Genomic DNA, 10,799 nt, shown 5'->3' with positions numbered 1-10,799 from the left:
ACCACACACATAGGTCCTGCTGCTTGCCGTTTTTATTTTCCTTGTGACAGACAGACAGACAGACAGCTGCACAGACACCTGAATGGCTTGGGGGATGGTCAGGACAACATAGGCAGTAGGGATTGGATGGCAGAGAGACTTCATAAAAGTCAATAAATAAATAAATATTAATGGGAAGAAGGGCGAAGGCCACGGAGAGGTGATGAGAACATCCTCGGGCCAGCACAGTGCCCAGAGCTGCATCCGCTGGGATAGGAGGAGACCGCTGGCTCAAGAGACCACTACTTCCAGCCTTCAGCCCTCCATGCTTCTCCTTCTGGGGATGCTGGCAGCTGGCCACCCCAGCCCCACCTGAGTCATCTCTCCTCTCTCTCCCCCACCTCACTGCCCTCTCTCACATACTGGCTCTGGCTTCCTGGCACCGTCTACATGTCCTGTCCCTGCTTCACTGACACTCCCAGCCCATGGCCTGTAGACACCCTGGTCTCCCCCGTTTTCCTCCTCTTCAGCCACTCACACCCTCCTGGGTTGGTTCTCCCCCAGATGCACTGTCTCCCTCCCCCAGAACCTTCCGAGAGTCTCCCCTTCCCTATTCCTCATCTTCTTTTCCTCGTCACTTGCCCACTCCCTTCTTGCCCCTCTTCCTGTTCCTGACCCCACCCAGCCTGGACAACGGGTCTCCCACTCTGGCTCTGGCCGGGTGGCATTGGCCAAAGCCCGGGGTCTCTGTCCCCGCAGGTCCATGAGGTAATAGCCCGGTCGGATGTTGCTGCTGCTGGTGTCCAAAGCCCCGGGCCCACCCGGCTCAGCGTGGGCCCTGGAATGTCCAGGGGGCGTCAGCAGGAACCCCGAGTCGAAGCCCGAGGCCGGGCTGTGGTCCGAGCCACTAGGGGCTGCCTGGGTAGGAGCGGAGCAGCACCTTGTGACGGGTGGCAGCCTCGGCCCGGCGGCGCTGCTGCTCGCCCAGGAACTCCTTGAGCCGGTTGGTGGTGAAGGTGAGCGTCTGGCGGCGCAGCTTCATCAGGTAGGCGTCCTGCAGCCATGGGTGGGCTAGGCAGTCCTGCAGGGAGGGCCGGCTCCTGCCAGGGGAAGCCAGGGACAGTGAGCCTGCAGGCATGGCTCCCAGAGCAGGGAGGGGGCCCCACCCTCCCAGAGGGCTTTGCCCCGAGTGAGTGAGCTTAGAAAACTCTGGGACTCAGTTTCCCAGTCTCTGAAATGGGGACAGTGATTCTGCCTACGTCATAGGGCTGTTATGGGCTTTAAATGGTGGTAGTGCAGCCACTTAGGAGGAGTAGGAGTAGGAAAAGTAGTAGTAGTAGCAGCAGCAGTGTATTACTGGGGCGGGGGAGGAGTTGGGGGCTTAGGCATGGGCTGGGCCAGGGCAGTCTGAGGCCAGAGGCAGGTAATGCTGGGAGGTTGGCAGATGTGGGACCCACTCACCAGGGATGTACTGAGAGGACCTTTCGCAAGAAAAGGGTGGCGCTCTGGGACGTGTTGGGGTACAGCTGGAAGGCATCAAAGCGGCCCCCCACAATGCGAGCCTCCGTTTCCTGGGGGTCTGGCTCATAGAACGGGGAGCGTCCACTGAGCCTGTGGAAGAGACAGTTCAGTTGACAGATGCAGACTGAGGGTCAACTCACAGGTCCAGGGGGACGTTAGTGTGGAGGTTCTTAGGGGCACAGCGCTCGGGGACAAGGCTACCCGCACCTGGGTACTCGTGTGTGTATGTGCGTGTGTGTGTGTGCGTGCACGAGTGTGCACATGCATGTGTGGCTGGGGAGGCGGGGGGGAGGGTACAGGCAGAGGGTGGGTCCTGGGGGCACTCACATGATGTAAGTGAGCACACCCACTCCCCAGATGTCCGTGGCAGAGCCGATGGGGTCTCCCTTTACCATCTCAGGAGCTGACAGGAGACAAGAGGCCAAGTTGAACCAGCTTCCTGGTGGCAAGGGACCAGGGAGAGGCAGAGGAGGCCCCAGACCATGGGTACAACCAGAGCAGCAGGCCCTGGATGCCAGCGGGCAGAGTGGCCCCCAGGGGAGATGTGGGGCACCTGAGGAATCAGCCCAGGCACTGAATGGTGGGTGGTCCCCAGAACTGCAGAGGAGCTAAGAACCAGGGTCACAAGCTCTCCTGGATCACCTCCGAAGGTGGGCGCCCATTCACAAAGGGTGTGGCCCACACCAAGATTAAGCACCTTTGAAATCAGCCTGGCTGGCTCTAAGCCCAGCCTGCCCCTTCTAGCGACAGGGCCCTGGGCAATGTACGAAACCTGTCTGGCTCTCCATCTTCTCATCTGTAAAGTGTGGCTTGCAGAATTACTCTAAGGAATGGAGATGACGAACAGAAAGTATTTAGCAGGTAGCTAAATGGTAGCTGGTTCCCCTTTTTTACATAAATTAATAATTGATTCTCCTGTCTTTCTAGCTTTATCAAGTTCTGGCGCTACCATTTATAACTGTCTGATATTGAACAAATACCTCACGGCGCCTCTGTTTCCTCATCTGTAAAACAGGGGTAATATTATGCCAATCTCCAGGGCTATTATAAAGAGAAACTGAAAAAAATCCATGGAAAGGACTTAATTCATTGCTTGCATACAGTAAGCACTCAATAAATGGCACACATGTGAGTGAAGTGGGGTGAGCCCTGGCTGCTGCCCCTTTGGCAGTACTCCACCTCCCCCCCGGCTGGCATGGTGCCCTCACCCATGAACTCCAGCGTGCCCGTGCGGTGGCCAAGGGGCCGCAGAGCCTGGGGGTTGTAGGGCTGGGCGCTGCCAAAGTCCACGATCTTAAGGGCGTTGTCAGGGGCCAGGAGCAGGTTGTCTGGTTTGACATCCAGATGCAGCACGTGGCGGCCATGGAGATAGTCCAGGCCTTGTAGCAGCTGCACCACGTAGGTGGCCACGTCGTCCTCTGAATACCGGAACCTAGAGGAATGGGGGTGGGATCAGGTGATATCCCAGCTCAGCTCCCCCCATCCTTGCTTCCTGCTCCCCCAGAATGCCCAGCTACCTGTCGCTGAGCCCACAGAGGAGTTCCCGGTTGCCGCAGTTCTCAGCGATGAGCACAAGGTAACGTGGGGTGATGTAGGCCTCGTGCAGTGACATGAGCCGCTCGTGGTGCAGCGTCCGCAGCACTTCGTACTCTTGCAGGACCCGCCGCTTGCCCTCGGCCACATAGGGCACGATCTTGGCCACGAACATTCGCCCGGTGGCATTCTCCCGGCAGGCGCGCACTACACCAAAGCGGCCCCTGTGTGTTGGGGGGGATATCATAGGCTCAGAGGAGAGAGGGGAACACTTGCACTCTGTGGGCTAAGCAGGGAGTAGCAGCGACTGCTGGGGGCAAGAATGCTGTGGTTCCCAGGGGGGGCTCTGGAGTTCAATCCCAGGAACCTGGGTTTGAGCCCCAGCTCTGCCACTAACTGGCTCAGTACCTCAGGCAAATCCCATAACCTCTCCAACCTCAGTGTTCCCATCTGTGGAATGGAATAATGCAGTGTCTCCCTCTCAGTTGTGAATGTTAAATGAGATCATATGGCCAAAGCACTTAGCACGGTGCCTGGCACAGAGAAAATCTGAACTTAATCATGCTAAGGACCCAGATCTCATCCCCTCCCCCGGCTCCCTGCCCCCTCCCCAGGCCCCAGCAGGCTGGTCTTCTCTCCAAATCCCTGTGTTGCCAAAGTTCCACACACTCCCCACCTCTGTCCTCCTTCTCTTCCCCAGCCCTGGCCCTGCTTGCCTGGCCTTCTCCTCCAGGAAGGTGTAGGGTTTCTGAGGGGGGCCCTTTCGAAGAGTGGTGCCCTCTGGCCTGGGAGCACTGGGGGGACCACCCGCAGGGGAGCTGACCACCTCCTTGGCCAGGCTGAGGCTCTGCACAGTCACCTTGGTGGGCTCAGGAGGGGGCTCGGGGGCTGGGGGCTCAGGGGCTGGTGGTGCAGACACAAAGGAGGTCACCATATACAGGGGAGTTGAGGAAGATGCTGTTTTCACCCCTTGAGAGGTGGAAGCTGTGGTCGGGGTCCCAGTGTCGGGGACGGAAGGCTTGGGCTCACTCGGGGCGACCTGGGCACTGGGTGGGGTAGCTTCTACTTGCTGGGCAGCCTGCAGGCCCCTGTGCTTTCGTGGGGGGGTTTGGGGTGGTGGACCCACAGCCTTGAGTGAGGACAAGGCCTGGCTGGGGGGTGCTGGGGAAGATGAGGGGCTGAGAAGGGCTGACTGGGGGCCTGGGGGAGCAGGAGCTGGGGAGGGGCTCAGTGAAGGGGCCAGTGAGGTAGGAGAGTCAGGAGGCGGGGCCCTGGCTGGCCCTGAGGTAACAGGGGCGTCTCTGTGAGCAGCAGATGGCAGAGCTGAGGAGTCTAAGTGGAGACAGAGAAAATCATCACCGTGGTGCCCCAAGGGCAAAACCGGGTGCTCCAAGGAGGGGGTGGACCCTGGACTCAGGGTCCCCTGCCCTCTCTGGACATCCCCCACCCTGTCCCACTGACCTCGCATGCCCCTGACGAGGACCTTGTCAGAAGGGCCGCTGAAAGGCCCTTGCCCAGCGCGGTTGGCACAGGCCACACGGAACCTCACAGTCACGCCAACTGGTAGGTGGGTCACGTTGTAGTAACAGTCAGGGATGCCCGAGCTCACGAGGTGCCAGGAAGACTCACCTACAGGCAGCATGGGGGAGGGGCTGAGGCCACAGAAGGGATGGCCCAAGCTCCCAGTGCCATCTGTGAGGAGCCTGGGGACCTGTGCCCAGGGAAGGCACTTGTCTCCCCAGCTTCTCTGCCCTCCACCCGCCCTCCCTCCCCCACCCACCCCCCACCAGCCTGCCGGTCCCTCACCATCTACCCGCCGCTCCAGCGTGTACGTGCAAGGTGCCTTGCTGTCTCCTGGCTTCCAGAGCACCAGCGCCGTGTCCTGGTAGGTCTGGGGCACCTCGGGAGGGGCTGGCTTCCCTGGGATGCCTGGCAAGAGAAAGGGAGCCACAGTGAGCCCTTGTGCCTTAGCTTAGGGCCCATCCCCCATCACATCCCCCTTGGTCCCTGCCCCGGGCTCACGGGCCACAGCCACGGTACAGGAGCTGGTGGTGCTGCCCAGGACGTTGGTGGCTGAGCACTCGTAGAGGCCGGCGTGCCGCTTGCCCGCCCGGGGGATGCTCAGCATCTGCCGGCCGTCTTTGCAGGACACGATGATCACTGAGGGCTCTGACCGCAGGGACTGCTTGTCTGGGGGCAAAGGAGGAGCAGGAGGGGCTGCTGAGTGAAGCCCCCCTCTGGGCACCCCCGGTTGCCACTTCCCACTGAACATCCCCTGGCCTTGGGGCCACTTGCCTACCCCTCTCTGTGGGGGAGAAGTGGTCTCCTCACCTTTCATCCAGGAGATGTGGGGTGCAGGGCAGGCCGCTGGCAGGCAGAGCAGGGTGGCTGCCTCTCCCTCCAGCAGCACCTGGTCCTTGAGTTTGATGTGGAAGACGGGGGGGAAGTCTGGAGGGAGAGCAAAGACAGCCATGGGTCTGCGGGGACCCTGGCTCGCTCGCTGCTGACCGACGGGAGGATGCACGTGAGAGCTGGCGCTGCCTTCAGGGAGCAGCCTGAAAGGCCATCTCTTCCCGGTCAGAGGTGGGAAGTAGAAGGCCTTGCCTTTGAGAATCTCCTTCGGAGCAAGCATCAGTTTCCCAGGCACTCACTGTGTGTAGAATTATCTTTTACTGACTATTGAAGATGCTTGGTAGCTGCTACCTCGTATGTTTGTAAGTCACTTTGAGCTGGGCCTGGAACTAAGTAAGTGCTCTGTAAGAACTTACTAGATAAAGCAAAAACAAATATTGAAAAACTACAATGGTTAAGCTCCTGCAACACCTATGACTTCTGGGGCACCGTAGGGCAAGTGACAGGAGCTGGTGACCTGAGCTGAGACTCCCAGGAGTGAACAAATGTTCAGTCAAAATGTGCAATCTCAAAAGACCTGAAGTCAAGGCAAACCCGGGGCAGACCCCGAAAGTGTGTGTCAGTCTCCCCCATCCCTCATGCCCCCTGGGGTCTGGGGAGCCCGTCCCAGACCTTCTACGCACTCCCTCAGGTCAGCTAAGTGGTGAGAGCTTTTGAAGGGGAAACAGACAATATCTGCGTGACCTTGGACCATGTCTGTAAATTGAGGAAAATAATAACACCCAGCTCAGAGGGTTGTTATGAGAATTCAAAGAGGCATGTAAAGCGCTTAGCAGATGTCTAACATATAATAAATGCTCAAAGATGTTAGCTTCTATTGTTGTTGTGATTATTATCTTGTTAATATGCCCAGTAGAGAAGCCAGGCACAGACCCCCAGGGGAAGAGGCTGTTTCAGCAAAGCTGGCTTCACAGCCGGCTGGTGAATGGGCCCACGGCAGGGCTGTGGATGGCCAATGTCTTTGCTCCAGGTCTTTGCTGGCCTGTGGCTCCTTAGTGCCATGAGGATTTGCACTCCTGCTCCCTGGGAATGTCTTTTTAGAAAAATCCCATTCTGGTCCAGGGATGGCGGGGGCAGGGGGGTGGGGGCGGTGGATTTCTTTCATGTGGGCAGAAAGAGCTGAGAGGTAGATACCCCTGGGAGCCCCAGCTGCTGCCTGTCTGCGGAATCAGGAGGGAGTGGGGTACGGTTGAACTGGGCCGAAGAGGATCTGCAGAAGTGGATATCAGGACAGCAGCGTGCCCCCTCTCCCACTGTACCCCAGTGTTCCCCAAGGAGGGGTCCCACACAGAGGCTCCAATAACATTGTGAGTCCCACACAGAGGCTCCAATAACATTGTGAATATAGTTTCGTCAATGGGCAGCCTTCAGACCAAGTGAGGGTACTGGGTAGGGGGGAGAGAGAGGGAGCCAAGGAGGAGAGGTGAAAGGTGACCCTGGCCCAGCTCTGCCAGTCCCACCCCCATCTCCCCAGAGGCCAGCCCTAGTTGGTAAAGTAGACATGGGGCCTTCCTCCTGCGGGGAGCAGGGAGAGGATGAAGTAAGGGGACACGGCCTCGCCTCGGCAAGAAATCAGCTGCACAAGCAAAACGGAGGTGGGAGGGAGGCCCCAGGTGGGAAGGGATCAGCTGTCCCCAGGCCTCAGTGCTGGCTTCCCTCTCTCTCCCCCCTCCTTCTCCACCACTGCCCCCACCAGCTGGCCTCCCTCCCTCCTGTTCCCTCACTAGAGCCCCACCGTCTACTGCCTCGAGTGAGATGCCCTGGCTCCCCTGGCCAAGGCGAGACACAGTTATGTGTCCAGTAGCAAGCCTGGCTGAGGCGCGTCTGGGACAGTTCTGAGGAGTTTTATTGGAAACTGGAGAAGATGGTGACTGATAAAGGTGCTGCACACAGTCCGGTTTGGTGGGCCTGCTGCTTTCTGCAGGCTGGTCTGGAAACCCTGGCCTCCTGAACCTTTGCTTGTCGTCCTTGAGTAACACCCCCCTTTCAGGTAGAGGACTGAGGTGACCCAGGTGGAGAATACCTCCCTCCCTGCAGCCCCAGGACAAGTGGCAAGAGAAACAGACCAGGGCATATCCCAGGTGTCCCTCCCCCCAGCAAAGAGCCCTAGAGGCTGCTTATCTGTGCGAAGTGCCTTCTGTAGGGGCAGAGGGGACAGGGAGGGCGATCGGGTGTTTGGGGCTACAGAGAAATGGAAGGTTGGAGGCACAGTCCGGACAGCGGGCCGCTAGGCTGGGAGAGAAAGGGTGTCTTTGGGAGCATGTTCACGCACACACACATCTGCAGGGGGGCTGAGAGGCAGGGAGCCCTATCCCGAGCTCCGTCAGTACCACACCCAGTGACAGAGACCTTCTGGGGAGGAGGCTGGCCAAAGAAAGGCATTAGTATGATGTCGCGAAGCCACTTGTGGGCTCTGACTGCAGGGGGTCATACAGTCCAGCCCTCTGGCTGCTCCACTTACTACCAGCTCTGTGACTTGGACAAGCTACTTAGCATGGCTAAGCCTCTGTTCCCTCACCTGTAAGACACGGAGATGATGAGAATAGTTCCTAAGCAATGTGGGAGGGTTGAGTGAGGCAATGCTTGTAAAGTGCTTAACAGGACGCTTGGCATTGCTAAATAACGGTAGCTGCTGCTATTATTGTTGTTGTCGTTTCCTGACTCCAGGCTCCCTCCACCGCTGCCAGGGCTCCCCCAATGTGGGCCATCTCCCCACCCGGCTGTGACCTTCCCGGGCGGCTCAAAGGGGACTACTCACCGAGAAGGCCTCTATTACCTGACTCGCTGCGCACATACTGGTGACCCAAATTCTCCTGGACGCTGCCAGAGAGGCTTGGCTGTGACAACCCCTTGTCCTTCCGCAGCCGAGAGAGGCCCCAGCGCAGGCGGCTTCGGCTTTCTGCAGGAGCTGCTAAGAACCAGGCCCAAGAGCACTTGCCCAGCCGGTACGAGAGAATAGAGAACTTCTGGCCCCGACCCTAGCCTGTTCGCACACCAGCCTCTGCCCCTCGGCCTCCCGTCAGCCCAGCCCTGCCAGTTCCGTCCTCAGGGCCTCCAGAAACGCCTGAGCCTCTTTGCGGTGGGTGTCCCCGGCCCTCTCCTTCTCCCAGAGCATCCCTCCAGCGCACCTGTCATCCCAGCCCCACACCCGCACTCCAAACACACTCGTTCACACATTCGCCCTCCACTCTCCCCTCCTGGGCCCCTCCTCACCTGAGGAGCCCGACGTGGCGCTGGCCTCGGAGCCCAGGGACTCCGCGGAAGGCGTGGTGGCGCCGGCCTGGGCAGCCAGCTGGTTGTGCGCGAGGCCCAGGCGCCGCAGACTCTCGCCCTCGGACGTGGCCCTGCGCAGCCGGCTGAACAGCGGCGTGCTACGGACCGACGCGCCCCCGGAGTCCTCGCTGCTGCCGCTGCGCTGCAAGCGGCTCGACAGCCGCTCCAGCGTGGAGCTGAGCCTCCTGCGCACCGTCGGTACCGGGGAGCCCCGCGCCGAGCTGCCGCCCTCTGAGCTCTCCCCATCCCCACCGCGGGCCTCCCAGGCCGGGTGGCGCTGCGCGGGTGGGGTCCGCCGCAGGCGCTGGGACAGCGACAGCGAGAGGCGGCGGACGAGGCCCGGCTCCCCGACCACCCTGAGGTCCTGCACGGAGCGGGAGCGCTCGGGCCGTCGCACCAGCTCCAGCGGCGTTCCCGCCGGGCTGGGCCGGTACATGCCATCCTCCTCCTCCGCGCCGCGGAAGAGGCCGCGCTCCTCGGAGCGCGAGCGGCTCAGCAGCCGCAGCCCCCGCGACAGGGGCGACTCACGGCTGCGCTTGAACTTGGCTTCGAACACGGCCTCCGACTCCAGGTTCTCGATGCTGCAGCTGAGACTGCTCCCTGGCCTGCGGGGCACCGTAGGGACCCGGGCTTTCTCGAATGGCCCTGGCGGAGACCCGGCCGAAGGCAGCCGCTTCTCGGAGGCTCCCGGAGGTGGGGAGACCACCCTGGCGAACACAGCCGCGTGGGGCTTGGGCTCCGACGGCGATGCGACAGGGCCCTGCGGGGGGCCTTGCGCGTGGCCTGACAGCTGGAGCGACTGCATGATCTGGGCATAGGGTGTGAGGGGGGCCGCTAGGGTTTGCGGAGCTAGGGGGGGTCGTGTAAGCTTGGGGGCTGGTTCTGGTGTGGACTCTGGGGCCTTCTCTCGGGCAGGCTGGGGTGCCGAGGGCTGTGCAGCATCACTGGGTGTGGCGACAGGAGGTTCTGAAGCCTTAGGGACACTGGGCTTGGGGGCGCTGGGCCGCACAGGGCTAGGTAGCTGGGCCTCGCTGAGGGCGGACAAGGAGGGAGACTCCTGCAGCCTGCGGGCCCCGAGCCGGGCCACGGGGATCTCGAGGGGTGCCCCAGCTCGGCGGTGCCGGCCCCCGGGCTCCGCCTCAGCCTGCGAGAAGCTGCTGCTCTTCTGCAGGCCCCGGGTCTCGGGTGGGTGCGGGTGGTGGGGTGCTGCCTCACTGGAGGCCGCCCGAGCCAGCCGGGGGTCCCGGGCACGGCCCCCCAGGCTCTCCAGCAGGGGGCCCCTTAGGCCGCTGACCTTGCCATCCTCAGGGCCACCCCGCAGCAGCCGCTGGCGCAGGGCCTGCAGCCTCTGGGCATACTCGCCCTCGCCCAGGCCTCCTCGGGTCAGGCGGGTGGCCCCCGGGCTGGGGCTTCGGCGCTGCGGCAGCTCTACAGATGCTGCCTTGTGCAGGCCCCGGCCCGGCTCCCTCGGCCCGGCCCGGGGCAGGGCGCTCTCAGCCGAGCTGCCCCTCCGGAGCTCTCCCCGCCGGGGGCTGGGCTCCTGGCCTGGGGAGGGGAGGACCTGAGGGCTGGGGGCCTCCTGGTCCTGAGAAGGGGCCTTTCCTTCCTCCTGCCAGTCCATGGGGGTGGCGGCCCCAGCCTCTGGGGTGCCCAGGGCCTCATCCTCAGTGGGAATGTCAGTGAGGGACACCCGGGAGCCCGAGAACTCAGGCTGCAGCGGCCGGGGCACTGAGGGCAGCTCCTCCAGCTCTTCCTCTTCAGAATCGGAGGAGGACGACAGCCCTCCACTAGGGGGTGGTCTTCTGGGTACGGCCACCCACACACGCTCTGGGGGTGCCCGCAGCAGCTCAGGGATGGGGCGCAGCACCAGGTGGCACTTGTAGCTGATCTGGGAGCGCTGGAGACAGGGTACTAGAGTCAGACCTGAGGGACCCATGGGGCCAAACTGACCCACTCAGGCCCACCTCATCCCCGGGGGAGAAGGCTACGGCAGGCAGAAGTGGGAGTTGAGAGAATTAAAAGGTGGATGGGGCTTCCCTGGTGGCGCAGTGGTTGGGAATCTGCCTGCCAATGCAGGGGAC

General features: G+C 61.6%; 1 protein-coding gene across 15 annotated transcripts in view; it reads right to left on the bottom strand.

Moving 5' to 3' along the window:
• Window positions 1-14: 14 nt before the first annotated feature.
• SPEG (striated muscle enriched protein kinase) overlaps window positions 15-10,799 on the bottom strand; it is a 56,580-nt gene continuing 45,795 nt past the window's right edge. For 10 of the 15 annotated variants that reach the window (XM_082466541.1, XM_082466556.1, XM_082466540.1 and 7 more), the window contains 12 exons: window positions 8,659-10,615; window positions 8,222-8,356; window positions 5,365-5,481; window positions 5,056-5,223; window positions 4,840-4,962; window positions 4,495-4,662; window positions 3,750-4,365; window positions 3,018-3,257; window positions 2,709-2,932; window positions 1,828-1,903; window positions 1,441-1,590; window positions 15-1,079 (listed from right to left, as the gene is read on the bottom strand). In XM_082466541.1, coding sequence (XP_082322667.1) covers window positions 887-1,079; window positions 1,441-1,590; window positions 1,828-1,903; window positions 2,709-2,932; window positions 3,018-3,257; window positions 3,750-4,365; window positions 4,495-4,662; window positions 4,840-4,962; window positions 5,056-5,223; window positions 5,365-5,481; window positions 8,222-8,356; window positions 8,659-10,615 — 4,167 coding nt within the window. In that variant the 3' untranslated portion in view covers window positions 15-886. Of the gene's footprint in view, window positions 1,080-1,440; window positions 1,591-1,827; window positions 1,904-2,708; window positions 2,933-3,017; window positions 3,258-3,749; window positions 4,366-4,494; window positions 4,663-4,839; window positions 4,963-5,055; window positions 5,224-5,364; window positions 5,482-8,221; window positions 8,379-8,658; window positions 10,616-10,799 lie in introns of those variants that run through there. The other 5 variants (XM_082466548.1, XM_082466550.1, XM_082466553.1 and 2 more) reach the window with 2 other exon arrangements.

Source organism: Balaenoptera physalus (genome assembly GCF_965194825.1).
Source record: "Balaenoptera physalus genome assembly, chromosome: 6".
Classification (NCBI taxonomy): Eukaryota; Metazoa; Chordata; class Mammalia; order Artiodactyla; family Balaenopteridae; genus Balaenoptera; species Balaenoptera physalus.
The sequence above is the reverse complement of the archived record's forward strand: the minus strand, read 5'-3'. Positions and strand labels throughout refer to the sequence as shown.